Here is an 18842-nt window from a genome sequence, read left to right on the forward strand (position 1 = left end):
ACATGGTTGCGTGCAATATTGCATAGCCCCAAGTAGTGACCGAGAGCTTGGTATGTATGACCAACGATCAAGCAATCATTTGTAAGAACTTAATGAATGCCTCTGTTAGGCCATTCTGGATGTGACCATAGGGTACTGAATGTTCAATTTCAACCCCAACCGACATGCAATAGTCATCAAAAGTTTTAGATGTGAATTCTCCAGCATTATCCAATCGAATAGATTTGATCAGATAATCAGGGTGGTGGGCCCTGAGCTTGATAACATGAGCCAACAATTTAGAGAATGCAACGTTCCTTATGGACAACAAGCACACATGTTGCAAAACAGGGCATTCTTAGGTATGAAGTTAGTGAAATAGATACATTCACGTAAAACGGTGTGCATGTTGCACTATCTACCAAACAACTAACTTCCCCACTAGTCATACCTAGAATGAAAATTAATTTGAATAGATCACATGCATAAAAGTTCTAAAAAAAACAAATATCCATTCAAAATAATTTTAAGTATTCAAGGATGGTAATTAATTTAAAACTTAATATCCAAAAATAAATCACTAACAAATAATCCAAACATAAAGGAAAATTGTTCAAAATTTAACAAAAAACACATGGGGGTTCGGCCACTAGGTGGAATTCGGCCCCAATGTCTAAATTTCAACTAGAAAAATAGTTTATGTCTAAGATTCTAATCTTCCATAGGGGTGATAGCCTCTTGAAAGTCAGAAACCTCCATCTTGGCACTCTCCGGTTTGTCCACTTGCACAAAGTTTGATTCAAACTTCTTACGACAAGCAACTATAACCTTTTGGGGAGCTCGACAAACACGGGACCAATGGTCCTTTGAACCATTGTGATAGCACATATTCGCATCCATAGTTTTGGGTGATTTGCCCTTATTCTTGAAGTTTAGGGCCTTGGGAGAAAGATTATGGCGCTTTTGGGCTTTGTTTCCTCCCTTAGATGGGCCTTGACTCTGTTGACCTTGACGGGGTGGCTTCTAATTGCTCCTACCACACCTCTTTTGGCGTTTTGGCCATTGGTTCATGCTATAGTGTGCTTCAGGCACAACAGTCGCCCCAATAGGTCAAGTTTGATGATTCTGTTTTTCAACGAGAAGTAAAACAGAGATCAAATCAGAGAACGAACTTCTGAGCTCTATATTGTTCCTGTAAGACAATATTAGTAACAGAGAAGGTCTAATAGGTCTCATCTAGAAGATCCTCTTTAATTAAATTTTCATTACAAAACTTGATAAGTGATCGGATTCGACAAATTTCATAATTATATTCATTCATAGGCTTAAAGTCTTGGAAGCCCAAATGTTGCCAGTCATGTTTTGCATCAGGCAAGAAGATGTCCTTTTGGTGATCAAAGCGATCAGCCAAAACGACTCATAGTGCTCGTGGATCCTCCTCCGCAAGGTACTTGGTTTGCAGTGCATCATGAATATGTTTTCGGATAAAGATCATGGCAGTGGCTTTCTCAGCTTCGCCAACCGGGTTGTCCATCTCATCTTCAATGTGGGACACAAATTCTTTGCAGTGAGGTGGAGCTTCACATCTTGGACGCACTTGAGGTAGTTCCTTCCAAAGACCTTGTCACGCCCCGATCCCAACATATGTCCAAGATTGACACGTGATGTCACCAAATAGTCGTATCTTAAACATACCCCGCCTTCGGGACATGGTAAATCACAACTCGAGAATCGAATCGCAAAGTAATTTTTCGTATACTTTATGGCTGCATCTAACCTTCTTGTTAGATTGCCTACGTACCCTCAATAGGGATCAAGCCATTCGTAGTTCACCATTCACAAAATCAGACGTTTATCCCATTGAGTTCAAGCAAAAAAACATAGCATTTGTCAATCATTTATTATAACCTGACAGCATGAAATTCTTGGACTCAGGCTACATAACAACCCTCCACGAAAATCATGATTTCTCCTCCATCCAACATATGAATCATTATTTCTCATCATGATATCACAATTCACAACATACATCATATTTAAGAGCCGACGAAGCACAAAACCATTCTCTAGCCACATTAATTAATTAATCTGATCAAAATAATAACAATCATTCCCATATCTTCTAAATTCAAACCTTATGAAATCATAATCGAATTGTAGAAAATCCCAAAGGAGTCACCCAGATGTCACATCCCGGCCCGGGCACTCACCACATCTCGGGCTTGACTTCATTGTAGCACGATATTGTTTGTTTTGGGCCCTGACCACGCCCACACAGTTTTGTTTCTAGGACGATATTGTCCGTTTTGGGCCCTGACCACACCCTCACAGTTTTGTTTCTGGGAACTCACACAAGAACTTCCCAGTGGGTCACCCATCATGGGATTACTCTCGTGCGAACTCGCTTAACTTCGGAGTTCCGATAGAACCCGAAGCCAGTGAGCTCTTAAAAGGCCTCGTGCTAGGTAGAAATGAAAATATACATATAAGGCTTACAGGATCCACTCCCTTAGGCGATGTGGGATATTACAATCCACCCCCTTTAGGGGCCCGACATCCTTATCGGCACACTTCCGGCCAGGGATTGGCTCTGATACCAAATTGTCACATCCTAGCTCGTGCCCTCACCACATCCAGGGCTTGACTCCACCGTAGCACGATATTGTCCACTTTGGGCCCTGACCACGCGCGAATTCACTTAACTTCGGAGTTCCAATGGAACCCGAAGCCAGTGAGCTCCCAAAATGCCTCGTGCTAGGTAGAGATGAGAATATACATATAAGACTTACAGGATCCACTCCCCTAGGCGATGTGGGATGTTACAATCCAGAGGTGTGAGATTAAGTAAAATAAATAGAACAAAGTGGTTGTTTAAGGGTCTGAAACAAAGATTAGCTTACGTTTTTGTCATTGAAAAATCTAAACTCAGCAAATACATTAATCCAAACTACAAAGCTAACATACATACATAAATAGAGCTAAAGACTTCTTGTGGTAATACGAACTACAAAAATGACCTGAACCGTAAAATTTACCAAAAATAACTAGTTCAACCATAATATGTGAAAATTTCCAGATTCAAAGTAGACACATGAAACTAGGTTGTGTTAAAATTTCATTGATTTTCGAGTTAGGGAAGTATAGGAAAATTTAAATCTAAAATAGACATGCTGCTGTTTTACTGAAAAAAACTTTTTCAGCAGCACCAAGTTACTTGTAAATAAAATTGACTATATTCCAAAGGGTAAAATTCTGAACTTTGCCAAAAAGTCACCTACGTAGGATATACACACCCACGATTTTAAACATAACCAAGTTCATAGTGGTTCTTCAAAAGCCACTCATAAAACCTTACATATTATAATGAGTTCACAAAAGGCCTTCAAGGCTTCTTACAATGAAACATATTCAAGCCAAAAAACGAGTAGTATATATATACATGGTTCTCATGGCCCAGGTAAGTAGAGACTCTAACCCACTGAGGTCTACAACAACTTAGTCTACTACACAACAAAAAGATCAATTATAGACAGAGACCCACTATACAACACTTTGGTAGCTCACCCAAAAGACATGTACACCTGGACTCCCTTCAACTAGCCCACACTAGAGCTGCCACTTGAAACTCAGCTAGTCAACTCTACACACCTGAAAGTACATGTTTAGGAAAAATGGGGTGAGCATAAAATGCCCAATAGGGGTAAGTTCATAGTCATTTAAAATCTCTAGTGCATGCCGAAAGTAATAAGAGTGATTCAAAACCGTTTATATTCACTACTACGTCATCCAACAATTTGAAATATGCTCAAAAATTTATGGAAAGTAACATATGACAGAAAAACCAAAGGTTTTGGAGCACTAGTAGCTTGATAACAACGGTACTACATACAAGTTCAAAATCACTTCTTTGTCATAAGGATAACAAAGCCATTATCATTAAAGAATCACTAGCACATCAAATCACGAAGATCTTCTTTTATCCCAACAAGTGATAAGCAAATTGGAAAGAACCATAATATACCTGGCCAATATACATATCACATGTATTTATCACTTTCGTAACTCATTCTCACAGCCCCCACACATGGAAATTTCCCCGGGGAACCTTGGGTCATTGTGCCCATAATCAAACAACTTCACAGGTCATTGTGCCCATTCATACATTTCTCAACATTCTCAACTACACAGGTATTACACCACTTTCCATCTACTTTCACAATTTGAACATTCGTATCAAGATGCTTCAGAAATTGATATTGAGTAAAATGAGAGGCATGCACGTCAAAACACAAATTTAAAAAAAAATCATGGCAATCACTTTAAACTCCCCAAAGTTATAGCAACGAAATTCGAATTATTAAAGTCAATCTAAAGAGTAATATTTGCTTCACTTCTTCCACATAATCGAAAATGGAAAAACATTTCAAATAAGCTTGAAATAATGCTCAAATGCCAACAATCCTTGATCAAGTAAAAATGAAAAATCAAAATACTTTTATAGTTAAAGCTCCCCTACCTTAAACTAAATTTCTTGACATTCAACTTCCAGGGTGTTCGTCGACTAGTGCCGTAGTTCCCTTGCCCCTCTCTTCTTTATCTATAAGCAAGAAAAATCATCACACACCACTTATACAAATATCTAACAACATACCCTCATTCAAGGTTAATTGGGGACTTTAATCAAACACTTGGTGCTCAACTCTAAAACTATAACATGAACTATGATACCTTCATGTTTCCTACTCCCACCCAAACTAATTCATGGGTTAATAAACCAAAAATCAAATATATCCCAAAGGTAAGAAATAGATACCTTAAATGGAGACAAAGGAAAGATCCTCACTTGTTTTAATCTTCCCAAGCAAAGAAACTAAACTCCTCTTCCTTAGATTTTCTTTTTGGCAAGTTATGAGCTAAAAGGGATAAACCCCTTTCATTTCTTTCGGCTGTAAGGGAAAGGAGCTAAATGGGGGGTTTCTAGAACCCATCCCCCTTTTTATCCTAAATGTCAGCTTTACTTTTTTTTTTTTTTTTTTAGAACTTTTAATGGCCAAAGGCCAATTGATCTAACCTCAAATAAGGCAAATCAATTTTTGCTAACAAAGACCACAAGTGATTCACTCTTAATCCCCACTTAAAATTTTTGGGATGTTACACAGACATCCAACAACTTTTCTAACTCAATTCACAAGATTCTTGAAACCATTGTCACAAATATATAAAAACTAAGGTTAGAGTGACACAGTTAAGCCAAGTCTACTTAAGTAACTAAACAGGAAGTGGCCCCTATCGCGAATTAACCAAGTAGGCAGTGACCCCCTATCGCGGATTAACCAAGCAGAGTCACTCCTATGCATCTGTTAGGCAGTGATCACTTATGCGGATTAACCAAGCATGATCACCCTTAAGTATGTATGGCCCAAAGGATCGCCTATCGCGGATTAACCAAGCACAACCCATAAATAGTATGGTTCCTTATTGTGGATTAACTAAGCAGGACCATCTATATACCACTGCTACATGGTGCAGGAAATTAAACACAACCTACCGACAACTTAACCCCTATAGGTTACAACGTAGTCACTACACCATCAACTTCTCATGGCCACCAACTAATATGCCACACAGGCATATAAATTCTACAGAATACTTCTAATAGGATTCTAAGATCACAGTCATAGCATTTATCATACTTATCATTCACATTGCTAAAAAGAGATAATTGAACACACATATATTACAATCATCAATACACAAGCCAAATCATATTTAATAAACGTAGGTCTATGGCTATATAAAAAAAATCACATTTCAAAAGAAATTACATTTATAAAACCAAGTCATATTCACAAATGATATTAATATAAGAAATTAAGGTAATAACCATATCACATACATTCAAGTCACTCTCTAACCAATGTGGGTCCACTAGATGATAGGAGCATATTTATGCGACTTAGTTAGCTTGTTCTTGTGCATTTGTGTTGTTATTTCTTAGTTAATTATGTATTTTAAGCTATTTTCGTGTGTTTGTAAGTTCAAATAACAAAGTTGGCAACAAAATGCTATTTGGAGCACTTTGGAGCATTTTTGGGCCAAGATTGGATGGTGCAAGCATGGAGACATGAGGATGGACATTTTTTAAGATTAGAAGGCTAGAAATCAACATGTGTATAGTTACATCTCACCCAATAAGTCATGCAGCTGTAGACTGTAGGATCAGTGAAAATGCAAAATTACCCATACTACTCTCTGGATCACAACTGAACTGATTTTAGATATATGCATCGGTGGGGGTGCCAATGATAACTGAGTCACGTCGCATTGGCCTTCAAATCAAGTCATTCTGTATTCATGTATTACTCTAATTACCTGCGCAATTCATCGTCTCGGATGACTTAATTAGCTTTAATTTGAAATGCTTTTATGGTGTTTTGCTTGAGAATCGTCTCGGATGACTTAATATTTTTACAATAAGGGGAGGGGGAGTTTGGCTAAGCCACACAATGAACAACTTAATTTGGTATCGAATTCGCAACCCACAAGATTCACACCTAAGACCTCTTACTTCCAAGTGAAGAGGAATACTCACTACTAGAAAATATCATTTTGCTGACAAATATAAAGCCGACAAAACAAATTTTTGTCGGCACAAAAATTTTCCTCCGACGAACATTTTAATTTATAGGCTCCAAACTTCTAGACCTACGCCTACCAAAATGTTGTTGGCAGAGAACATTCAAGCCGACGAATAAACTAAAGGTCGGCGAAAACATGCCGGTTCGTCATCAAGAGAGAGGCGCAAATTATTAATTCCTTCCCGCCCCTTTATGTTTTGTCTTTTCGATTACCCCACTTAATTTTTTCTTCGAAAGAATTTTCCCCTTAAATCTAGATACAATGTTTGACAAACCCTATTATTTGTGGATAACCGTCCCCTCTTCTCTCTCTCTCTCTCTCTCTCACAAGGCGCCGCTCTTGGCTTTCCATCTACATTGTGTTTTTTCTCGCCGTCGCCGTGGCTTCATCTACACTCCGTTGCTGCTGAAGGGCCCCTTCTATTCTAGCTTCGAAATCTCCAATACAAAGTGTTTCTCCGCATTTCGTTTATCTTAAACATTTGGGGTAATGTTTTCAAGCCTATCTATTCTATTTTTCCCCTCAGCTCTCTATTTAATCTCAATTTTATGGTTCCTTCCTTAGATTGCTTTTCCACTGTAATTTTGAGGGGTTTTAGGCAATGATTTGATTGAGGATCCTTAGTTAGGTTTTGTAGTTTCTCTTTCTAGGTTTCCTGGGATTGAGGATGCTTAATCCATGTTCTAGAAATTGCTTTTAACTTCAATTTCTGGGAAACTTCAATTAATCTGCAGTAATAGTTTTATAGTTAAAATTAATTGTGAGTCTTTGCAATATAATCTTCAATTCCTCTGTTTAATCAATTGAAATTTGGTCATGGTACTTGACTACTTGTGAGATTGTCATTTTCTGTATATTTTACTATTTCAATATAATAAACTGTTTATTTATTTATTTTTAATTCCAAGCTTGACATTGAAACTGAATTATCAAGAAAAATGGTCCCAAAATGTTAAGAGCAATGAAATTGCGTTGATGGGGTGGTGTGAGTAATGGCAACCATATACTTGATAACAGCTTCTTACATTTACAAGTGCCTTGTGATGGTTAATTCTTATTTTAAAGTATGTTGTAGTTTGTGTTCTTGTTTGGGCTGGCCATTTGATTTAAAACTGGGAATGCTCCCTTTCTGGTTTTTGAATTCTTAACCAATTTGAGCAGGCTGTAATGTCATGCCTATTCAAAAGTGAACAAAGGTAAGGTTGTGATTTTATTATCAATTTAAAAAATGTGGTTTAGTATTGTTTTGGCATTTTGGTGAAATGGGTTTGTTTGTACCTAATTGCAAACCTTTTGTTTGCTCATGATTTAATAGATGACTAAGTATCCATGCTTATACATACTTTAATCATTTTTTTTTTGCAACGTGTGTTTGTGGCTGAAATTCTGTGATTAGTTTTCTTCCTTTAAACTTTTGATTAGTTTAATTCTATTCGAATATGAATTATTTCTTTATGCAACATAGATACCTTTTGGTTTGTTGGTGAGGCATTATTTACTAAAGGTGGTTTTATAGGAACTGCTTATGAAGAGAATGAAGTAGTAAATTTTTCATACAATTGTCAATACTAAAGTTACAGAATGAATCTAAGGATGTAAGTTTCCTTACAAACTTAGTTAGACTTGAAAGTGTTTCTTTGAAAGTTTGCAAGTTTTATTTCTCTTCATTGACAAAAATTCATAGATTGGCAGCTTGTGACATACTCACTTGTAGTAGTAGAGGGAAAGGCATGTTATCATGAACAAAGAATGCATTCACTAGAAGGTTAATTTCAAATCCCTGAACCCTTAAATGCTATTGCACAATTGTATGTGTCGGTTTGGATCATGTTGTAAGAACTACTACTTTGTGCTGAAAGCCTTTATTCACCATGTAGCCATTCAATAAATTTATCTTTATTTAACTTCATCACAAATAGCTGCCATATATATTTTGAATTTTAAATAGAGTGGATGGTTCACATTTAGGATTGTCAATATGAGCTACAGCTGCATGAAAGGATTAATAAGGTTTTGGTGGAATAAGTGAAGATTCATCTGGGTAATTGATGACTAGTAACTTGAAATGATCTTCAAATTATACACATCAGAGATATTATTAATCGTAGACATTACTTTTCTAAGTATATTGGCAATGTGTTTGTTGGCTAGGAAGTTGTGTCATATGTGATATAGGTATTAATCTTCCCTATTGGGTATATTGTTACATGTTCTTTGCTCTCAAGTATGCTGCAGGTGCAAGATGGTTGTGATTTGCAGGTGCTAGTGCTAGATGGTTTTGAGTATATAGGGGCAAGATGCAAGATGTGTTGTGATGCTACATGGCAGCCAATTTTGAGGAATGATAGTAGGATAATTTTATTATGTGACATGCTTTTGTATAAGTACTCTAGATGTATGTTCCAAACTTATCAATCAATAAAGTATTATTTCTTAACAATTTTTGTGTACTGTATTTTGATTTTTGTGTATTCTATTTTGATGTGCATATGTAGTAGCTAAGCATTAAAGCATTTATTATTTTTTTTTATAAATTAATTGTCTTCCCGACGAAACTAATTTTGTCGGGAGATAGAAGACTTTGCCGACGAAATATCCATGGCAACAAACACATTTTGTTGGCTGAAAAGTACTATTTGTCAGCTTAAAAAGCCTCTATCGATGAAAATATTTGTCGGGGAAGATGTAAATGCCGACAAAAAGGAGTTTGTCGGGAAAAGTTGAACCTTAGCCGACGAAATACCAAAATTCGTCAGGAAAGTCCTTGCACGACATGCTTTGTGTGACAAAATGGCCGACAAAAATACTCTTTGCCGACAAATTTTGACTTTTGCCGACAAACAAATTTTGTTGGTAAAGCCGAAATTTCTAGTAGTGACTACCAAACCATAGTACGCTTCCTGCAAAAAGTAACAATTATGTGCATTTTGTTGGAAACACTTCAAGTGTTGTTCCAAATTTTACTTGTCTTTTGCTAAGGATTTGTTCCAAAAAAAAAAAAAAAAAAATTTGTACTCATTAATGTGTATAAAATGATTTCCAATTTTTATTCTTAAATGTATCCATTCCTATAATTTTCTTACTTTTTTATCTTAAATTTACATTCTTAAATATACCAATTTGTTATATGTATTTTTTTAAATGTAAACCATTCCTATTTATTTTATGTAAATTCCATTCACTTTTTTTTAATCCATTTTTAAACTTATAGGGTACAATTCTTCTTCGTTGTTTTTAAAATGTATCTATGTCAAGTTTATTTGAAGAAATTTATTAATTTTATTAAGCCTATTGTTTTTATTATTATTTTTTTGCAGTTTTGAAGAATGTGTGCATGTTTTTAGTTTGAAAAATCTACTAAACGTTTTATGGTATAATAAATTTTTGCTTAATTTTGATGAATGTACCCATATATATATATATATATATATATATATATATGTATGTATGTATATATGCATACTTTTTATGGAAAAACATGATTTTCTATTGATTTTGAATTTTCTTCCTTGAGGTGGAGGATAAAATTTCTTTTAATATTTTCAATCTCACAAATCATGAGTTTTATTTTAAAATCTCATTAATATAAGCAACTCAAAATTTCAATTTTTAAGGGTTCATGGTAGTTTTTTTAGTTTAAAAAATATCGAAAAAAAAAGGAAAAAAAAAGAAAATGAAATGAAAAAAGTTAAAAAATATAATAACCGACTTGGAAATAATTAATACATTAATGTCATGAACTTCAATAAAAAAAACTAATAAGGTTTTAGTAAAAAAAACATTAGTAGTTAGAAACTATATGCAAAATCTCCCATAATTTTATAACCCATCTTTTTAACGGAGTACCAATTACATCATAAAATTATAGTCCATCAAAATCGATTTATTATAGTTACATATGCATATGCTATTGATGGCAATTCTTATCTGTTATATATCTTTTTGCCGAAAATTGTCAAGGAAAATTAGAAATATGTTGGTCAGAATGATCTAACTTTGTTAGGGTATTTTGTAAACTGCCCCAAGAAAATGTTATGCTGCAAACGTGACATCAACCAATAACCACCATCTATGACCTAACGATGGCTTCAACAAATTGCAAGGTACCCAAAAACTTCTGCTATTACATTTTAATAACATTAATTTACTAGATCTGAGCATTTGAGGCCTCTAATCCCCTCTTTCTCTGTGGACTCATCTGGTATTTCAGTCACTCTCTCAGTTACTTTGTTTTGAACTTTCTAGATAAATCCCCTTGTCTATCTTCTTCCTTCCTTTACCTTTCTCTTCTCTTCTAGAATACTACTATAACAACGCTCCCAAAATATGTTGCTTTGTAAAAACTCCAAAACAAAAATAAAATAAAATTTAGGACTAATATTATTCCTAAAGAAATCATCGACATTACACTTTCTCTCTCTTGGTGGTACCCATTGATTTATGTATATAGGATCAGGATCCTTTCCTGAGCTTAGGAGGCTGAGCTTCCTGAGCAAATCATACGGGCCATTGATTTTTGATCTAACGGTTGCAAATAGAGGGCCATTCTAAAAGTTATAATAATTGTAACCGTTGGATCAAAAATCAACGGCACGATTGATTTGCTCAGGAGGCTCAGCCTCTTAAGCTCAGGAGAGGAGAGGATCCTGATCCATGTATATATTCCCTCTTTGGTCTCTTCTCAATTCTCTAGAAATATATACAAGCCAAGCCATTTTTCCAACACAAAACCATTCTCCATTCTTCTCTAAACTACCCAATAAGCCTAAAACCTTCATTTCCTCATCATTTCTTCAACAATGGAGGGCGAAAATTACGTTGAGAATATTCCTCGTTATCGAGATCAATCAGAAGAAGAAGAAGATGCAGAAGAAGCACTCTCTCTCAGCGACCTTCCACTAGACAATATCCACGAACAAGTCAACGAAGTCCACGACATGTCCTCCAAGCACCTGCACACTCGCCGTTCTTCAGCCGATCAGTTTTTCGAGTTCTTCAGTGACTTCAGCTCCGACAGCTTCATGTGTTCAGCCGAAGATATCATCGTCTGCGGGAAACTCATACCCTTCAAAGATCACACAAATGAAGCCCCTAAGACGACATGTACTAACAATGGTTATCACAAAAAAGATTCATCTTTTCGAAGGCGGTCGGAGTCGCTGCCTGGGTTACAAAGTTCGGTAGCACGATCAAGCAGCACAAAGAATCAGATCATGATGAGGAACAGCAGATCCTTGGATTATCAAAAGCTTCACCGGCAATCTTCGATGGTATCCCCGACCCCGGCAGAGATGGAGAGGAATTCTTCCACGAAGAGTGTTGGAAAATACGATAAGAAGAGTGGTAACAAGCCAAAGTGGTTTTTTCTCATGTTTGGGATTGTGAGGTTTCCGTCTGAGATGGACCTAAGCGACATCAAGAACCGGCAGATTCGACGAAACCCATCCACCACGCTCTTCCGGAGTGAAGCCTCTGACAATCGGAGCTCCGAAAAGGGCTCCTGGAGACTGCTCAGGGCATTGAGCTGCAAGGACCATGCAAGTGTTGCTGTAACGCCGCCGTACTGTACACAAGTGTGAGAGGCTATTTCTGATCACGTGCCATGCACTGTAATATCATATCCCTAGTCCCCCTAGCTAACCCATGAATATGATTATATGATTTTAGGTAAATATTCTTTTGTCACATTACGTTAGTAAATTGTCATTTGAATATCACATTTAAACAAAGATTTATTGAATCAACGGTTCATACTGACAATTTATTAACTAACGTGGAAGACTAGGTCACCATAGAACTTTTCTTATGATGATTGGTTTTGCATGAGAGGGGCAAAATGGTCATTAAAATTCTGGATTTGTTTGGACGTGAGGATAAATTAATATAATTATGGTTTATGACGTTCCGTAGAAGCAAAGGGGTGTACAGTAGAAGAGCCATGGTCGACGATGGCGCCCCTCCATCTGCTTATTAATTGAGGATGAAGAGAAGCAGGTTTTGTTGTTTGGTGGCCACATAAAATGAAATTAATGAATACCACGAGAATCCGATTACGACATTAAATTCTTGTGTGTTTGTTTTTATTTATTTATTTATTTATTCATTGTAATGTTAATTCTTTTGTGTTGCTCGTAATAAATATATCGGTTTGTGATAGAACCCTAACTTTGCATCTTGATTTCTGTGTAGCACTAACGAGTAATTTTCTGTTGCAATTAACAACAAATACAACAACAACAACCCTTTTTCCGTTTACAACTCTTCCTAATATAGTAGCTAGTTAGCTTCCTCCGTAAGCTTACTACTAACAACCTTATCCTTTTAACCACACATATCTGTCCTAGTCAGCACTAATACAATGCTCACTTATCAACCAATTCAGTTATCACACAAAATCCTATCAATACCCCCCCCCCTCAAAACAAGGCTTGTATACAAGACTTGAAAAACAGAAAAATTTGCATAAGACAATGTATTAAAGCTGAGCAACTCCTGGAAAACGCAGCTTCAAGTCTGAGTAAGTCTCCCATGTAGCTTCGTCTGAAGTATGATTTTGCCAATGTACCAACACTTCTGTAATTGCAGTTGTACCCTTCTTCACCATTCGTCTGTCCAAAATAGCCACAGGAACATCTTGTAAAATACCATCATCAGTTAGCATAGGTAGTTGAATCGTAGGTTGAATAGCAGCCCCTAAATGTTTCTTAAGACAAGAAACATGGAACACTAGATGAAGCTTAGAGTTGTCTGGGAGTTTCAACCTATAAGCAACAGAACCCACCCGTGCTAACACTTTACCATAAAACCGAGGCTGCAACTTGTGAAATGGGTGAGAGGCCAATGACATATGCTGATAAGGTACCAGCCTCAGATAGATTAAGTCACCCACCTCAAAAACTCTTTTAGTTCAATGCTTATTAGCCTGTACTGTCATTTGATTTTATGCTGCTGCTAAATTGGCCTTCAAGAGAGATAAAACGCGATTTCTTTTCAACAAACATCGATCCACCATTTCCAATTTAGTAGTACCAGCTTCATACACGGGAATCTCAGGTGGTGGCTAACCATACACCACTTCAAAAGGGCAGAGTTTAGTAGCAGAGTGATAGGCTGTATTAAAGCTCCACTCTACCCACGGTAACCAAAGGGTCCATTTTTTGGGTTGAAGACTACAAAAACACCCCAAGTAAGTTTCCAAACACCGATTTACCACCTCTGTTTGGCCATCAGTTTATGGGTGATAACCGGAGCTGAAACATAGTGAGGATCCGTGCAATGAAAAAAATTATTTCCAAAACTTGCTCATAAAAACCGGGTCTCTATCACAGATAATAGATGCAGGCATGCCATGAAGTTTAAAAATATACTCCACAAATAAAGTTGCCACCGAAGTTGCAGTATAAGGATGAGATAGGGGTAAAAATGGGCATATTTGGATAAGCGAGCCACAACTACCCAAATGACAGTTTTTCCTCGACATGGAGGTAGACCAATGATCAAATCCATGGATATGTCAGTCCAGGCCCGTGAAGGAATAGGCAAGGGCTGCAGCAATCCTACAGGAGCTAAGGTCTCGTACTTGTGTTGTTGGCATATCTGACAGTTGGCAACCCTGTCCTTAATGTCGTTTTTCATGCCAACCCAATAAAAAGACCGAGAAAGCCTCTTATATGTCTTAAAAAATCCAGCATGACTAGCAACATGACTACTATGATGTTCTTCGAAGACTTTCTGTCGCTATGAACTTGTAGGACTCAAAACAATTCTCCCTTTGTATCTTAGAAACCCATTCTCAACATTAAACTTCAAGGAATTCAGTGATGTAGAGTTGGAAGGATGTAGGACTTCCTGAATCTTGTCTAGTATCCAAGCATCTTGTTTAGTGTGACGTCTCAAATCATCTAACCAACTGAGATACGGGTATGAAATTGCAGCCAATTCCATACTATAATGTTGAGAAACTTCATCAATAGGAATTCTGGAAAGTGCATCTGCCACCTGATTATCATAGCCTTTCTTATATTGAATCTCGTAATCAAAACCAAGCAATTTAGACACCCATTTTTGCTGAAATGGAGTATTGGCCCTATTTTGCAAAAAGTATTTCAGACTATGATGATCTGTTTTGATGATGAAGTGTCTCCCTACCAAGTATGACTGCCATTTTTTAATGGCATGTATGATAGCCATCATCTCCCTTTCATAAGCAGACAAGTTTTGGTTCCTTACACTGAGTGCCTTACTAGTAAAGGCAATAGGTTTGCCACCTTGCTGGAGGACAGCTCCAATTCTAAAGCCTGATATATCACTTTCGATAACGAAAGGTTGGGAAAAATCCGGTAGGGCTAGGACTTGTGGAGACAACATAGCCTGTTTCAGTTCCTTGAATGCTGCATTTACTGAATCAGACCACTTGAAATTGTCTTTCCTGGTGAGTATTGTGAGAGGACTAACAATCTTGCCGAAACCTGTTGAAAATATGCCCTGAAAGTCAATCTTTGGAAGAAACCTTTCAGGATAAATGAATCGATGTATAGATGACTCTTATACATCAAATGGCAAAGATACTATTTAGGACTATCTCAATTAACGATATATGCCCTAAATAATGAATCCATGGACAATGGATCGATTGAAGAAGTAATCTAATGATGTTAGACTACAGAGACCTTCTTCACATATCCATTATGTCCAAAAAGTTCCTGGTCATTGGATTGTCAGAGGGAAACTGACAATGCTTAGACCGGTACATACTGTGTCCGCTTCAAATGAAAGAATGGAAAGTCTCATCCCATTTGTGTAGTGACACTAAGACAAGTATGTAGGTGCTCATTAAGGGAATGAGTTCACTGAACACAATCGAACGAGAGTACTTGCATGGAGGTCTACTCACATGTCAAGCAAGTAACTCTAATGGTTGGAATAATGTAAGTAGTCCTTTGACCTGAGGCATCGTCGTTGTCTTGTGGCTAAGTACTTAATCTTTGATTATGTCAAAGTCACCCCATTCGTGGGTGTCCACGGCATAATTGGGGTTAAGCCACTTAGTCATGAAGGCAAGTGAATGCGCAACAAGGAATCTCTAATCCTCGATAAGAGAGGAAGAATACTCTACGATATGATTCGGGAACCTTCGGCCGAAGTATCGAGTGTAATAAAGGAAAGTGTTCCTATACGACTCAATAGAATCATATAAGAAGGAATAATCACATTAGGGGTTTGACATAATATATTCATACCCTAGTAATGTGATTGAGAGTATTGTTTTAGAGAATGATCGAATTACATTGTAATTCCAACTGAATAGGTTCTCCGAACAACTTCTACATTAGCTTGGGTAGCTATGACATATGGTTAGATGTCACTCATAGCTTGTGAGTTCTTCTAGATGATTAAATGTAGTCATCAAAGAAGAAAGGTGAATTAAAAGGAAGTTTTAATTCACTAAGTGATTGGATTAAATATAATCAATTGGATTGATGTCAATCACCTCACTGCCTTGCTAATTAGAACCTAAAATGATTGTACACCGATACACTCTTGTAGTGAGTAATTAATGGATGATGGAAATAATTAATTGGATTAATTAAGTGTTGTGATTAATTTAGAAAGTCTAAAGAAATCATAAAAGCGATAAAAGATCGTTTTGGGCTTAAAGAAACGTTCGGGTTTAATTGGGTCCATTGGGCCTAAACCCATTGGGCTTTTATTCAAGCATTGGATGACTAGAAATAAATAAAATCCCAAAGCCCAAACCAACACAAAGGGGCCGGCCATTTAAAGTGGAGAGGGAGAGATGTTAGTCAATTTGTTGACTAGGTTTCTTTTTGTCTATATAAGGAACTTTATAGAGATTTATTCCTTAGGGTTTTTGTGTGTTTTAAAACAACAAAGAGGCAAAAGAAACATCTCTCTAAAAACACCAAAGGCCGGCCACCTTGAGGGTGATTTAGCTAACAATCTTTCACCCTTTTGGTTATTCCTCCATCCATCTCACTACACTAGTGGGTGTGGATATTTAGAGGTCTTCTCTTTTGGAGACTAAAGGAGAACCTTGGAGCACTCTTACTAACAAAGTGGAGGAGGCAAGAAGGGAGGCTAGGCTCAAGGACTTCAAGGAGCAAAGGACTTGGAGGTGGTCCATCCTTGGTCTAAAATCAAGATCAAGAGGTATAGACCTATACCTTCACTTTGTTCTTAACTTAAATGTTTTAGATGCATTATATATAAACCTATGAACCTTGAAGGGGATTTGCATGACTATAGCTTTGATATTATTTGATAACATGCTTCCGTTGCTTATGTATATAAATTTTGAATTGTATATGCATGCTAGTCATTTAGAAATCCCATGTGTTAAACTCATAATTTTCCCTTCAAAACCAGGAATAAATTTCCTGTAGTAGCCCATCAATCCAAGAAATCCTCGCAATGCTTTAATGGAAGTGGGAATAGGCCACTTAGTAATAGCCTTCAATTTAGAAGGATCAGTTGCAACCCCTTCTTTAGATATTATATGGCCCAGATACTCCACTTGGGTTTGACCAAATGCACACTTTGTTTTCTTGACAAACAAGGTATGGCCTTACAAAAGTTGAAAGACCACTCTCAGATGCTCCAAATGAGACTCCCAAGACTTGCTATACACTAATATGTCATCAAAAAATACTAGGATAAATTTCCGGAGATAAGGTTTGAAAATTTAGTTCATAAGACTTTAGAATGTGGTCGGAGCATTGGTTAACCCAAAGGGCATAACCAAAAACTCATAATGCCCATCATGAGTTAGGAATGCAGTCTTCTCAATATCACTTGGATGCATTCGAATTTGATGGTAGCCAGATCGCAGGTCTAACTTAGAGAAAAACTGGGCTCTATACAACTCATCCAGCAACTCATCAATTAGCGGAATGGGAAATTTGTCCTTAATAATGATGAGATTAAGGCCTCTATAATCCATACACATTCTCCAACTGTCATCCTTTTTCCTTACTAAAATAACTGGAGAAGAATAAGGACTATTATTGACCCTGATAAAACCAGCATTTAATAATTCTCGAACACACTTTTCAATTTCTGTTTTCTGTAAAGGACCATATCTGTAAGGTCTCATACTAGGTGGTTTACTTCCTTCTATCAAGGGAATTCTGTGGTCATGTGATCTGTGAGGAGGCAAACAAGTAGGAGCAAGAAAAACTACCTCATTATCTTGCAGAAGTTGTTCCAACTGATGAGATTGAATTGCGGACAATACAGTCTTATGTTCCACCATGTCTTCTTGTTGAATTTGAAAGAGAAAAGCACCCACAGAAGATTCTTGGTGAAGCAACTTTTCCATGTGAAAGATAGAAACATCCTGAATATGTTTGTTGATGCACAAAACTGGAGGTCTTGGAACAACGTAAATCCGATCGTGAATCTGCATGAAATGTAAATAAGACAAGATGTATCATGGTTCACCCCAAGGTTTAGGCTACGTCCACACTGATTGTATTGTATTTCTCTGAGAAGTGAGGGAGAGAGCCTCTGTAACATGAGAGGGGATGTGAGAGGGGTGAGAAGGCTTAGGAGGGTGAGAATGAGCCCCCCCTTAATTATGAGGGTGAGAATGAGCCCCCCCTAATTGTGAGGGTGAGGGGTCATTTTATAGAATAAGGACTCCTCACTTATTACATATTTGCCCCTGCCTTTATCACATAATTACATTTAAGTCCCCCAAGTATTTGTACGAGATCTAAATATGAGGCCCTAAATATGGTATAAACAGTAGTCCCCTAAGTCTTCAGTTAAGATAGTCTTTTGGCTGGAGACTTGAAATTCAGTCCATGTGTGGGCCGAAGTAACTAGATGTTATCTTGAACTGATGCTCGATATGAGGTAGTGCTCAATCTGAAATGACGCTCAACTAGAAGTAGCACACGCTGCGAGGTTGCTCGGCTCGTGGCTTATGTTGTCTTGGTTGGCTCGGCTTGCAGCGATTGAAGGTGAGGGAGTCCCTTTTATAGAATAAGGGCTCGCTCCTTAATACATAAGTGATGGGTTAGGAGTGATGTTCATATAGAGGCGGTTGCTCAGCTAGCGGCGTTGCTCTCTAATGATGGTGAGGGAGTCCCTTTTATAAAATAAGGGCTCGCTCCTTAGTACATGAACAATGGGTGCTCTCTGATGAAAGTGAGGGAGTCCCTTTTATAGAATAAGGGCTCGCTCCTCAATACATAAGTAAT

At 37.2% G+C, this 18842-nt stretch overlaps 1 protein-coding gene across 3 annotated transcripts; it reads left to right on the top strand.

Moving 5' to 3' along the window:
• The first annotated feature begins 11058 nt into the window (after positions 1-11058).
• On the top strand, positions 11059-12796 carry LOC126595613 (uncharacterized). Of its 3 annotated transcripts, none has more exons than XM_050261894.1 (2): positions 11059-12193; positions 12448-12796. In XM_050261894.1, the coding sequence occupies exons 1-2, from the start codon at positions 11418-11420 to the stop codon at positions 12503-12505; spliced, it is 834 nt and encodes a 277-aa protein (XP_050117851.1). In that variant the 5' UTR covers positions 11059-11417; the 3' UTR covers positions 12506-12796. The 3 variants fall into 3 exon arrangements, 2 of the variants coding, with proteins under 2 accessions (XP_050117851.1, XP_050117852.1); XM_050261895.1 differs by having other exon boundaries at positions 11082-12227; XR_007613625.1 differs by having other exon boundaries at positions 11099-12285.
• Positions 12797-18842: the final 6046 nt, after the last annotated feature.

This window comes from Malus sylvestris, chromosome 13, assembly GCF_916048215.2.
Source record: "Malus sylvestris chromosome 13, drMalSylv7.2, whole genome shotgun sequence".
NCBI lineage: Eukaryota > Viridiplantae > Streptophyta > Magnoliopsida > Rosales > Rosaceae > Malus > Malus sylvestris.

Coding starts and splice junctions, on each gene's coding strand:
- LOC126595613 (XM_050261894.1), top strand. CDS start 11,418: ATGGAGGGCGAAAATTACGTTGAGAATATTCCTCGTTATCGAGATCAA. Junction 12,194..12,447: donor CCGCCGTACTGTACACAAGT/GTGAGAGGCTAT, acceptor TTTGCATGAGAG/GGGCAAAATGGTCATTAAAA.